This window comes from Dendropsophus ebraccatus, chromosome 13, assembly GCF_027789765.1.
Source record: "Dendropsophus ebraccatus isolate aDenEbr1 chromosome 13, aDenEbr1.pat, whole genome shotgun sequence".
Taxonomy (NCBI): domain Eukaryota; kingdom Metazoa; phylum Chordata; class Amphibia; order Anura; family Hylidae; genus Dendropsophus; species Dendropsophus ebraccatus.
In genome coordinates, this window is record NC_091466.1 from 63,952,013 (window position 1) to 63,965,629 (window position 13,617).

At 47.6% G+C, this 13,617-nt stretch overlaps 1 protein-coding gene across 1 annotated transcript; it reads right to left on the bottom strand.

Moving 5' to 3' along the window:
- Positions 1 to 1,869: 1,869 nt before the first annotated feature.
- On the bottom strand, positions 1,870 to 9,859 carry LOC138771296 (alpha-1-antitrypsin-like). The gene is made up of 5 exons (XM_069950906.1): positions 9,763 to 9,859; positions 5,707 to 6,350; positions 4,975 to 5,239; positions 3,360 to 3,507; positions 1,870 to 3,208 (listed from the first exon to the last, which is right to left on the bottom strand). The coding sequence occupies exons 2-5, from the start codon at positions 6,344 to 6,346 to the stop codon at positions 3,029 to 3,031; spliced, it is 1,233 nt and encodes a 410-aa protein (XP_069807007.1). The 5' UTR covers positions 6,347 to 6,350; positions 9,763 to 9,859; the 3' UTR covers positions 1,870 to 3,028.
- Positions 9,860 to 13,617: the final 3,758 nt, after the last annotated feature.

Below are 13,617 nucleotides of genomic sequence, written 5' to 3' on the forward strand. Positions count from 1 at the left end.
TAATGTAGAATCAGTGTCCGCTTTAGGGTAGATGGCGCCCTATGCAGAATTTGATTTTGGCGCCCCCCCACCCCTGGTAGCAGCGCTATCATCAGGGGTGCTGAGGGTGTTATGCAGCAGGTGGGCTTGGTGGCCAGGAGAGGTGTTACCCACCCCCGGACACACGGGCACTGTGCTTAAAGTGTGGGCACAGGTTAGATGAGTCCAGCACTTAACCCAGAATAGACTTTACTTATAGACTTCAGTGTGTGGTGTGAGCTTTACTGGTAGATCTTCCGTGATACAAGTGAATAGTATAATACAATCTTGACTTTACTAGATCTGCACCGAGAACTGTTGAGGCAGAAAGTAGAGTAGCAGTGCTGGCTTGGTTGTGTGCCGAGAAGAGTAGAGAGAGTTCAGAGTAGTGGAGAGGAGTAGGTCATGACAGTTCCAACCCAATGTAGTACTGTGTTCTGCCGGAACTTTAGAAGAAGAAGAATACTTGAGAATACTTGAAAGAAGAAGAATACTTGTGCCCGTGTTTAGACCTTTGTCGCTATAGCCACCTTTTGTCCCGCAGTGTTGAGTTACCCCTCCTATCAGGGTGACACAAGCCCCAGTCCTAGTTACCTGAGTTGAGCAAAGTGTCCAAAGTTATCTGATCACCTGCGCTGCAAGAGAGTACGTAGGCTCTTAGCTGCTTTGCTCTATCCGGGTGAGTTCCTCTACTGTTAGGATACTGTCCTGCACCGTGTTTAAAATGTTCACGGTGTGGGTTGGGATGATCCCTGACTTGTCCTCTCTTTAGTTGTTTAGCACTGCATTATAGGTATAAGTGTTGCTCTAAGAAAGAAAGCCTCTGTGTTCTCCATACGTGTCTGTACACTACAGCTGGTCTGTCCCGGACAGGGATCCTGACTAAATTCAGCAGGATGCCTGATCTGTGTGTCTTGCTCCTCTGAGAAACAAAGAATAACTGAACTCAGTGTGGGTCTACACTTCCTCTCCCCATGTGACAACTTCCTACATGGTGTATGTAACAGCTCCTGTGAGTGGTGTAGAAGAGAATGCAAGAAGAAAAAAGGATAGAGATAGGTAGAAGAGAAGAGTAGCTCTCATTGGTGTGCAGATCACAAACAAAACAATAACCCTTAGTTCACTACAGCTGTGATAACTACAACATATATAGACAGTGACCCCTGGTGGTAAAACTAAAATGTACACCTTCATTATCACATTGTTTCTTATAATACAAGACAAGTGTGAGGGGTGTTCAAACTAGTAACACTCGTGTTGGGACACTACAAGTGCAATACAGGAAACAATACTCAGAGCTTAGCAGGTGCAGGTGACTATAGTGCGTGAGCGTGAGGTAGTAGAGAAAGATGGAGGTGAAGTAAGGCTTGACTGTAGAGAAGGTGTAGGGACCGTCTTGGGGGTCTTGTCCAATGTAGTAGTGTACTCTGTAGTAGTGTACTGTGGACCAGTTCTTTGTCCTTGGTAACTGTCCGGAGAATAATGGAGAAGGATTCCTGGTGTGGACAAGGTATACCCTAGAGGACGGTTACCCCTCCTTTGGGTTTAGCACTGTATCATAAAGCAGTCTCGCTCACAAGAAATCTCTGGCTTTTTTGTCTGTAGTTCCTCCAACTCGAAAACCAACCAAGACCTCCCACCAAGAACTAACTGGGTTTATATAGGGGTGACCGGAGGCTGCCCTGATTGACATATTTATAGACACAGGTTTCATGATAAAGTAATATATTGTATACAGTGGTGCCTTGGATTACGAGTATAATTCGTTCCGGGTCTGTGCTTGTAATCCAAATTCACTCTTATACTAAAGCAAATTTCCCTATAAGGAGTCATTGAAATGCGGACAAATGGTTCCAAAAATAATAATTATTTTTATTCAATTCTGAATAACAGATAAAAGAAATAAAACAAACATTTAAAAAGCTGGATGTGTCATAAGGTACTGTACAATACAGCAATCAGCATGTGGTATATAATGTATAGTAAGTGCATAAACCTGAAAAAAAACAGCAGCAGTTTGTAGATACAGGATGGAACTGCAGATCCCCATTATGCAGTAGCGTAGTACAACAGGCTAGAATAGAGAAGCAGGGCTGCGGTCAGAGGTTTGTGTGGTCACATGATAGCAATGGGGAAGGGGGTGTGTTCAGCATGGACCAATCAGGAAGTGAGAATCACAGAGCTGTGCAGGAGAACACTGACAGAAGCCTTTCTAAGCAGTGTGTATAGCTGAGTGTGAGTGCGGGCACATTATAGCAGCAGTGTGTATAGCTGAATGTAAGTGCAAGCAGATTATAGCAGGAATGGAGAGGATGGGAAACACAAGGGCTGACAAGAGACTGCAGGGAGCATGAAGGAATGAGCAGGGTATATGTGGGCACATACATGCAGCACTCTCTGTCCGGGGAGAGAGGGTTACAGCTATGAAGAGATTACTTCCAGTCCTGTCCCCTGATGCAAGTCCCAGCCTGAAGTGAATCTGCTATGATTTGGAAGGTGAGGGAGACTTCCTGGGTCAGAGTAAAGGGCTGTAGACCCTGCTATGCAGACCATGCCCCTTTTCCACTCTTCCCACCCAGTACAGGGAGCTCTTAAACCAAAGCAATGCTCTTAAACCAATTCACAATTTTGAAAAAATGTGAGCTCTTCTTGCAAAACGCTCTCAATCCAAGTTACTCTTAAACCAAGATACCACTGAATAATTTCTTTTTTTTTTCTATCTGCTGCCTAAAGAACCGCTGGACTAGTATGAGGTCACTTTCCCATTGGATTAGATTTATAAGAACAGCTCATCTTCATCCGCCTTCCTTTTTCTATGCCAAAGCTTCCATTAGAGGTTCATTTTGGACAAGAAGAGTGACTGTCACCTGACACTGTAATTAGCACATGGACTATGGGATCTCATGGGGGAGGGGCAAGAAATGATTGGAAAGTTTGATAGTATTTTATTGTTAAAAATAGACAAATATTGATAAACAAAAATTTTTTCGAAGGAAAGTTTTGGATAGAATCATGTTTGAGGACTGACAATTCTTCCAACAAAAAGAACACTTCCACTTTTGTTATCATAAAATGAGAACATGAAGGGGCGGTTAAATTTAGCAAGGAATGGAGCCGGCAGGTTGCTGTACTCAAGTGCGACCGGTTTTATCCACTTCTCATCGACCGTGAATACGGCCTTATGGACAGCCTGCGAAAGGTGAGATAACCTTATTACAATTTTAGATAGATAGATAGATAGAAGCCAGATAGATAGGTAGGTAGGTAGATAGATAGATAGATAGATAGATAGGAGATAGATGATAGACAGACGGATTGATAGATAGATAGATAGATCGCACCTTAGAAACTTTTATCTTGGCTTCCCCAGTGATACCACAAAGATCAGCATTGTCTGTGAAAACGTCTACTACACCCAACTTGCTTAATGTTTCTTTAAGGTCTATAGTGGCAGAAACTGAGAATTTTGGAAGAATTAAGTCCACCGAACTAAGGGAAAAAAAGAACAGATATGCAATATGTAACATTATCTTAATCTCCTTCACAGCACATAAACATCCAAATATAGGCTGTTCTAAAAAAAAAAAAAAAAAAGCTATGGGATATGGGAATCACGAAAGTGCAGCTCAGTTAAATACTCATAGGCAGTGTGAATATAGATAGATAGATAGATAGATAGATAGATAGATAGGGTACTATTACAAGGAACGATAATCGGCTGAATCGGCCCTATCTGACCGATTCCATGTAATAAGGACAACGATCAGCCTATGATTGTTGTCATCGGCTGATCGTTGATATAGGTTCTGAGCTATATAGGTTCTGAGCGACGACCGTGCACCGCTACATGTAATAGTGGTGCGCAGCCGACGCTGACGATATGCAAAGAGGGATACATACCTATCCAGGTTTGCAGGGCTCCTCTTCCTCTGTGCTTCTCACTGGGTCCCGCGCGCTCCGGCTTCACAGCGGCCTGTGTCAGCTGACAGGCTGCTGGGCCAATCACAGGCCGGGACGGCCAGTGATTGGCTGAGTGGCCTGTCAGCTGAGACAAGCCGCTGTAAAGCCGGAGCGCGCGGGACTCGGGGAGAAGCACAGAGGAAGAGGAGCCCTGCAACCTGGATAGGCAATGTATACAGTTTAAACAAGGGCTGCAAGGACATCGTTAATGATGCTGCAGCCCTTGTTAAACGATTATCGGGCCGTGTAATAAGCCCAGTAAACGAGCGCCGATCTAGCAGACCGGCGCTCGTTTACAGGTATTATCGGGCCCCCTTTGGCCCGTGTAATACCACTCACTGATAGATAGATAAAAGAGAGATAGATAGATAGCCTTTTTACACATGGTACATCCTGGCTGACTCCTAGTCAGTTAATACTGTACTTGCTAGACTGGGCACAGCGCACTCAGACTCATAAGATGTTGGCTAATTGTTACTGCCGTTTGTTGAAAGACAAACGACCAGAACAGCAACAATATGCTACCGTAGCTCAGAAATAGGAGCGGCTATCTTCTATGGGCTAACCGGACAATCTAGCGATCATCCGGGCAGCCCTGGTCCCCCGGCTCTCACCCACTCACTGCCGATGCAGAGATGGGCAACAGTGTTCACTCCTCTGCTTATATTTCTCTGCCAAACATCGAGAACCTTTGATGTTGTGCCATTCACAAAAAACGCAACTGTGTGCATGTCAGTCTGAATAGCATCCTAGAGTTCACGGCAACCGCCCTCTGAGGAATTAAGCCAAGACCCGGATATCGGAAGCTTATTTGATGAGATGTGAACACTGTGGAGGGCTCACTTATTAGCAACAAATGCGAACAGTAAGGATCTCTCCCACCGTGCGCAAAGACGGAGATCTTATTCCCCATCTCAAGATAGATGGGGATAGATAGAAAGATAGATAGATAGACAGACAGACTGAGGATAGACAGAGGATAGATAGGTGCCTTACAGCATCCAAAATGATTTTTTCCACTTCTTAATTGATTCTTCATTAAAATTCTGTTCCACTTCAGAAAACTTTCCCTCTTTTGGCAGGATGAATAGGGCGTTGACGTTTCCTTTACAAGGTATGGAGACCACAGTGGCCGTCTTGGTGAGAGTCAATTTGTACTTTCCTGTCCTTCTTATGAAAGGCACCTTCACAGTTGTGTTCTCATTGATATGAAAATCTCCCTCTTTTGTTAGTTTCTTATGAAATGACGTTTGCCAATTTCCTTGAAGGAATAAACATAGTAGTGAATGTGATGGTACAGTAGTGAATAGGAGAAACATAGTAGTGTATGTGATGGTACAGAAGGGGTCAAGCTGTCGTATTATATGGTACGGGAAGATATAATTCAAATGCCATAAGGAGTTTTACTAGGGTAGAACATAAAGCGGCAACCCATGCCTACCCTTTGTGAAACTATCCGGCCAATCATCAGTGGGGGAAGTTTAATTTTTCAGTGTTTTTCTAGACATCTTACAAAAATAGTTGTAGAAAGCCAGCAATCCAGGATATCATCCACGAAAATTCACATAAAAACAGATTTAACAGCAGTAGCTGACATTTTTCGGCCACAAGGCCTTACTCATATCTTACAAAAATTCTCCAACAAGTGAGTCCCTGAAGGCGGAAGGGGTCAGCATTTATACCACCCTGTGAATGGGCTACAGGTTACATTTTAATATAATAGATTACCTCTGAAGTAAATGTAGTTGATAAGGATAAATATGGCGTCCTGGTCTACACTGTCCAGCAGCTCGGCCATCCTGCAATAGGTGTTCTTCTCCACGTAACTATTGATCTGATTTTTTACTTCTTCAGTGTTATTGAAATCTGTAGAAAACACCTCGGAGTGGTAGAACCTCTGGGCTTCATCTAAGAACGTCTGGAGAATCTTGTGTTCCTTGGAAATGAAGACAGCGTTCCCACTGTTGAACCGCAGAATCCTGACCGCCTCATTCAGAAGATCAAGAAAATGGCGGAAGCCATCATGAATTTCTTGTTCCCAAGTCTTAGAAGTGTTGAAGCCCAATCCTTCTCTAATCTGTGAGTGGGTCTGAGCCTTAGCACCGAGGGACAGGAAAGCAAGTGCAGTAGAGATACTAACAGGGGAGAAGACAATGTTCTCAGATGGATGATCCAAAGCTACCTGCCGGTAGAGGTCATAGTCACACTTCTTGAAAACTAAGTTGTATGGAACTTTCTTGTGGTAGGAGAAGGATGCATTATGGGGATGTTGGGGCTTCACATTATGGTGGTCATCCTTCTCCTGTTTATGATCAGCAAAGACCAACGTGAAAAATGTGGCTACTCCCAAGAACAGGAGGACCCTCATGTTTCTGAAAGACAAAGGAAAGAAAACATCTACCGTATGTTGTTCAGGTTTGTTTAATGAAAGAAAGGGGGAAAAAATGACGTCATCTATATACCGTCTGCTACTACCCTGGTAAACTGCATTGTTTTTAGTGATTTGAGCTTTGGCTAGAAAATGACCCCCCATTGCTTCACTCGTTGCTAAATTCTGAATTGCTCAGATGAGCCATTTGATTACTGGTGGCAGCTGAAGTTGGATGCAGGCCTAGGGAGTCCTAAGTTTCCTAAGTCCTAAGTCTCCATAGCCATCACATTAACAACAACATGTGGCTTTGCTACATCTGCACTTGCTGGCAATAGGGCAAACTCTTTTGCTGTTTATGATTTAGAATAATATAGTTCATGGTCACCATCATGTGGTCCTCCATGGTCACCACACATTCCATTATATATAATGGAACCCTATCATAGAGGGGTGGGGGTTTCCTCCCACTAAGGGTGGGTCAGCCCGCCTCCAGTGCTTCTGCCTGGGCCTGGTGGTACAGTCACTTTAAGTCATTATAAGTATGTGCACCCCTCTACTCTGCTTCTATTATAAGAAGAAATGCAGAACTGTCAATGTCTAGACAGACATCACCTCAACAAAACCTGAAGACAGATGTAAGATAAAGCCCATAAAGAAGTAATAAAGGCTAAGGCAGAACTGAAATACATCTCTAAGTGGAAGACGTAGGTTTACTATTAAAAAAAAAAAAAAGTTTTGGTCAGCTCTCCTACAAAACCATTCACACTAGGCAGCGGCATGTTTCCAGAAGTTAGTATATAATTTGATCAAACCATATTGCCTCATGTACCACATGCAGGTCTTTTGACATGAGTGTCAGGAACCCCATGCCCTGAGACCCCCTGACTAGCCCTGGACTGGTGACCTTACATTTCTGATATATTTAGCGCTGATTTTTTTGTATTATTGTCTATTTATTTTCTATATTTGATAATTTGGTTGTACACTTATGAGATATTCTTTGCACTTGCACTTTGGTACTGTGTCGGGCTATAGGATCTATACAGGGGTTGTCTCCATTATTGTAAAGGACAGGGAGTGAGCTGAGGCTAAAGCCGATAGCTCAAAGATTTTGGGGGTTTGGTCCTATGACTGTGACGTTGCAGAGTCATTCTGTGGCCCCCCTCCCCTGTTGGTGTTTTGCGGGGTTGGTAGTCACTGATCGGCACAGTGTTGTTTTAGTGTAAGGACTCATGTGGGCCAGAAGACCTGCATGCAGTACATGAGGCAATATGGTTTGTTAAAATTATATACCAAAATTCTGGCTTTGGTTTTAAATATAGCTGAAAGGCACTAATGCAAGCCATGGGTGTGAGGTGCAGCCACTCCTTTTTCTCTAGGTCTGAATAACTACTATAATACTGCTCCTATATACAAGAAAATAACTACTATAATACTGCCTCCTATATACAAGAATATAACTGCTATAATACTGCCTCCTATATACAAGAATATAACTACTATAATACTGCCTCCTATATACAAGAATATAACTACTATAATCTGGTCTGGTCTGGTCCTGTGGCATGGGGGTCGCAGGGCCGTCCCATGGCCCCCGTTCCCTGGCTGTGCACGCCTGCGGGGTTGGTGGCCACTGACTGGCACGGTGTGGACTTAGTGTAGGGACCAATGTGTATCAGATACCGGCACGAGGTACATGGGGCAGTATGGCTTGATCAATTCATACACAAAATTCTGATGTGTTTTTTATTTAGCCAAGCTGCACTAGTATCAGCCATAGGTGTGAGGTGCAGCACTCTGTTTCTTCCCTGAACCGCATTTTGTTTCTCTCTTTTCTCCGTGTATTGCACTCCTCCTGGTGAGACCCACATGACCGCAATTAGCAGGAGACACCTGAGTGCACATGGTTTTAATCCCTCCTGTTTTTTTCCCATTCTGTTTGCTGCAGCTATGGTGAGCGCAATACCTTATCCAGACTTGTGCTGCTTGGGGGCGACCTTCTCCGCCGGCGGTGCTGGCCGGGTTCTGGTGTGGTGTTTTTGGGTCTGGTCCTGTGGCATGGGGGTCGCAGGGCCGTCCCATGGCCCCCGTTCCCTGGCTGTGCACGCCTGCGGGGTTGGTGGCCACTGACTGGCACGGTGTGGACTTAGTGTAGGGACCCATGTGTATCAGATACCGGCACGAGGTACATGGGGCAGTATGGCTTGATCAATTCATACACAAAATTCTGATGTGTTTTTTATTTAGCCAAGCGGCACTAGTATCAGCCATAGGTGTGAGGTGCAGCACTCTGTTTCTTCCCTGAACCGCATAACTACTATAATACTGCTCCTATGTACAGGAATATAACTACTATAATACTGCTCCTATATACAAGACTATAACTGCTATAATACTGCCCCATATATACAAGACTATAACTGCTATAATACTGCCCCATATATACAAGAATATAACTACTATAATACCCTAAGCTTGAGGAAGCGGCAATCAGCCGTGAAAAAGCTGTCCTGGGGTAGCGTGCGCCCGCACCTCCACCTGTCCTCCCTTCCCCGCTGAACATAGTGCCTGAATAAAGAAATCATACCTTGCCGGTGAGTGCCCGGATCTGTTTTTTCCATTTGCTATAACTACTATAATACTGCTCCTATATACAAGAAAATAACTACTATAATACTGCCTCCTATATACAAGAATATAACTACTATAATACTGCCCCTATATACAAGATATAACTACTATAATACTGCCCCTATATACAAGAATATAACTACTATAATACTGCTCCTATATACAGGAATATAACTACTATAATACTGCTTCTATATACAAGAATATAACTACTATAATACTGCCTCCTATATACAAGAATATAACTACTATAATACTACTCCCTATATACAAGAATATAACTACTATAATACTGCTCCTATATACAAGAATATAACTACTATAATACTGCTCCTATACACAAGAATATTACTATAATACTGCTCCTATATACAAGATATAAGTACTATAATACTGCTCACTGTACACAAGAATATAACTACTATAATACTGCTCCTATATACAAAAATATAACTGCTATAATACTGCCTCCTATATACAAGAATATAACTACTATAATACTACCTCCTATATACAAGAATATAACTACTATAATACTGCCTCCTATATACAAGAATATAACTACTATAATACTGCCTCCTATATACAAGAATATAACTACTATAATACTGCCTCCTATATACAAGAATATAACTACTATAATACTGCCTCCTATATACAAGAATATAACTACTATAATACTGCTCCTATATACAAGAATATAACTACTATAATACTGCCTGCTATATACAAGAATATAACATGTATAATATGATAAATGAGAGAAACAGTCCAGCACTCACCGACTAGCAAAGATCTGTGATTTATTTCAGGTAAGTAACACAGGGAGGGGGGGATGAGAACAAGTGTGGGTGCCTTCCTGGTACGACTATTTCAGGGTTAAACCCTTCTTCCTGCCAGGAATCCACGTCACTGGGGAGGAGTGTTTTATATACAAGTACACACAGGTGCAAGGTGCGATTAAAAATCAATAGTGTTACAATGACAGACGTACGGGGAGTAAAAACAAAATAAAGACACAATGATAATTAATAGAGATGAGCGAACCGGGTTCGAGTTGACCCTGAACCTGAACGTTTGGTATTTGATTAGCGGTGGCTGCTGAACTTGGATAAAGCTCTAAGGTTGTCTGGAAAACATAGATACAGCCAATGACTATATCCATGTTTTGCACATAGCCTTAGGGCTTTATCCAAGTTCAACAGCCACCGCTAATCAAATGCCGAAAGTTCGGGTTCGGATTGACTTGAGCATGCTCGAGGTTCGCTCATCTCTAATAATTAACAAAGTCTTGAAACTCACTACGCTCTCCATCCCACACGCCGAAAACATCATCGACATACCGAAAGTATGCCTTGATGTTTCCTGCGTGTGGTTTGCAAGTAGAAAAGACCAGGCCATTCTTCAGCCTAGCTAAGAAAAGAGTAGCGTAGGTGCAGGAGACCAGCGTGCCCATGGCAGTGCCGATCTCCTGCCCATACAAACATGTCGGGGTTAGCTTGGCGATGTTGTGGCTGCTAGGTGGGTGTAGGGTCACTTGGGCACTTTTCATGTTAGCCTGGAGTGGCGTTGGTACCCTCCCCCGGTTGGAGGGGCACTGCTTCCGCAGGTTTGGATAACCCAAGTGTATACTGATTTGTTGGTGCAGAATGATAGACAGAGTCCAGTGACTTAACCGGAGTAACGTCCCAGGAAGAAGAAGTAGTAGCTGCAGAAGTGAGAGTAGAGGAGCATCTTGAGGGCCCTGTCCAATGAAGTGCTGCATAGCGTAGCTGAGAGTAGTAGAAAAGAAGATACTCTTACTCATGTTTCAGACCGCCTAATGCCCTACAGTGTCAGGATACCCATCCTGTGAGGGTAAAACGAGGTCTCAGGTCCCTGCACAGGGCAAAGCAGACTTCCCAAACCTTTCCAGGATATCCGTGCGTTACGCAGTGGAATACATAGCTGGAACTACAATATGCTAACTGCATCATTTTTTCACTGGGGTAAGTGCCAAACTGGAAACAGGTCACTGCCCTGTACTGTGTAGAGAGTATCCCTGTTATAGTCAAGGTGTTCCTCCAGAGGCATCTAGCACTGCATGCTAGCAGTGGTTACTTGCTTAAGAAGGAAACAAGTGTAAGTCTCTTAGTCCTTGACAAGGGTCCTTGCCAGGGGCGGAAACAGGAAAAATTTGCCTGGGTCCCCCAAAAAGTAAACTATGCCACCACATTCCTGGCTGCCCCCATCCCCACACACAATACCAGGGGTCCCCCAGGTCATCAGGATGCCTGATGCCGCATTCGCCAATGCATGACCGCCAGATGACATCATTGGTGCGCCATCCTGAGGCAGGGCAGGAGAGTGGTGCTGCTGAGGCTGGCCATGGCTCACATATCCAGAAGGGGCCCTCCAGAAGGGGCCCTCTTTTTGCCTGGGCCCCTGTGCAGCTGAACCGGCTGCACAAGTGATATGTCCGCCACTGGTCCTTGTCTAAGCCAGACCTTGACTTAACTGCAGCAGGAACTGTTTCTGTCTGTGCCTCTCTCTCCTGCAGAACTGACCAGTGAACTCTCCCACCAGGAACTAATCTCCTTTTCTAGGGGTGAACTAAACCTCTCAGTGATTGGTGGGGTTGTGTTTTGCAAGAGAGAAAGAAGAGGATAGGTCAGAAAAAGGAGGGAAAACAGCCTGTACCCAGGGCCATATTTGCCACTAGGCACCCGTGGTCCGGTGCCTAGGGCGGCGCCCTGCAGGGGGCGGCACCTACAGGGATCAAAATATATTTTTTTTAAATAAAAAAAAATATTTTTAAGCCCTGCCGCCCTAGGTACCGGACCGCGGGTGCCGTGTCCGCGGCCGTGGGGGGGGGGGGGCGGGCGACACCGCCGCTGCCGCCACCGTTGTGCAGCCCCGGGGCATCCGGGGTGAGCTCCTTCCGGCACACGCTGCTTCTATCTCAGGCCGGCAGCTCACCCCTGCAGCCCCGCGGTGCCCGAACTTCTTCCTGCTCGGCGCGATGACGTCACGAGCACTGCAGCAGGAAGAAGTTCGGGCACTGCGGGGCTGCAGGGGTGAGCTGCCGGCCTGAGATAGAAGCAGCGTGTGCAGGAAGGAGCTCACCCCGGACGCCACGAAGCTGCTTTGGGGGGACCTGACCGGTCTGCCTCTGCCCCCGGCTGTTCCCTCTTCCCCCCCACAGCTCCTCCCCCTGCCTGTGCCCCCCATCTGCTCCCCCTGCCTGTGCCCCCCCTGCCCTCATCTGCCCCCTTTGCCTGTGCCCCCCATCTGCTCCCCCTGCCCCCATCTGCTCCCCCTGCCTGCGCCCCCATCTGCTCCCCCTGCCCCCAATCTGCTCCCCCTGCCTGTGCCCCCCATCTGCCCCCCTGCCCTCATCTGCCCCCTTTGCCTGTGCCCCCCATCTGCTCCCCCTGCCCCCATCTGCTCCCCCTGCCTGTGCCCCCCATCTGCTCCCCCTGCCTGTGCCCCCCATCTGCTCCCCCTGCCTGTGCCCCCCATCTGCTCCCCCTGCCCCCAATCTGCTCCCCCTGCCTGTGCCCCCCATCTGCTCCCCCTGCCCCCAATCTGCTCCCCCTGCCTGTGCCCCCCATCTGCTCCCCCTGCCCCAATCTGCTCCCCCTGCCTGTGCCCCCCATCTGCCCCCCCTGCCCTCATCTGCCCCCTTTGCCTGTGCCTCCCCTGCCCTCATCTGCCCCCTTTGCCTGTGCCCCCCATCTGCTCCCCCTGCCCCCATCTGCTCCCCCTGCCTGTGCCCCCCATCTGCTCCTCTGCTTCCCAGTTGCTCCCTCTTCTCCCCTTGTCCCCCCAGCTTCTCCCCTGCCACCCCAGCTGCCCCCATCCTCTCCCTGCCACCCCAGCGGCTCCCCCTGCCCCCTCAGATGCTCCCCCTGCCTCCCCAGATTCTCGCCCTGCCCCTGCCACCCCCAGCTGCTCCCCTTTCCGTCACCCCAGCTGCTCCCCCCCTGTCACCCCAGCTTTTCCCCCCTGTCTCCCCCAGCTGCCTCTCTTCCCCAGTCCCCCCCCAGCTGCCTTCCTTCCTCAGCCCCCCCAGCTGCCTCCCTTCCCCAGTCACCCCAGCTGCCTCCCTTCCTCAGCCCCCCTCAGCTGCCTCCCTTCCCCAGTCACCCCCAGCTGCCTCCCTTCCCCAGTCACCCCCAGCTGCCTCCCTTCCCCTGTCACCCCCAGCTGCCTTCCTTCCTCAGCCCCCCCCCCTCAGCTGCCTCCCTTCCCCAGTCACCCCCAGCTGCCTCCCTTCCTCAGCCCCCCCAGCTGCCTCCCTTCCCCAGTCACCCCCAGCTGCCTCCCTTTCCCAGTCACCCCCAGCTGCCTCCCTTCCTCAGCCCCCCCAGCTGCCTCCCTTCCCCAGTCACCCCCAGCTGCCTCCTTTCCTCAGCCCCCCCCCCAGCTGCCTCCCTTCCCCAGTCACCCCCAGCTGCCTCCCTTCCCCAGTCACCCCCCAGCTGCCTCCCTTCCCCAGTCACCCCCAGCTGCCTCCCTTCCCCAGTCACCCCCAGCTGCCTCCCTTCCCCAGTCACCCCCAGCTGCCTCCCTTCCTCAGCCCCCCCCAGCTGCCTCCCTTCCCCAGTCACCCCCAGCTGCCTCCCTTCCTCAGCCCACCCCAGCTGCCTCCCTTC

What these genes read in the sequence shown, in the direction of transcription:
- LOC138771296 (XM_069950906.1), bottom strand. Translation starts at nt 6,346, where the DNA reads ATGAGGGTCCTCCTGTTCTTGGGAGTAGCCACATTTTTCACGTTGGTC. An exon ending in CAACTACATTTACTTCAGAG is followed by an intron (nt 5,240 to 5,706) that starts GTAATCTATTAT and finishes TATTCCTTCAAG; the next exon opens with GAAATTGGCAAACGTCATTT. An exon ending in CCAAGATAAAAGTTTCTAAG is followed by an intron (nt 3,209 to 3,359) that starts GTGCGATCTATC and finishes CACCTTTCGCAG; the next exon opens with GCTGTCCATAAGGCCGTATT.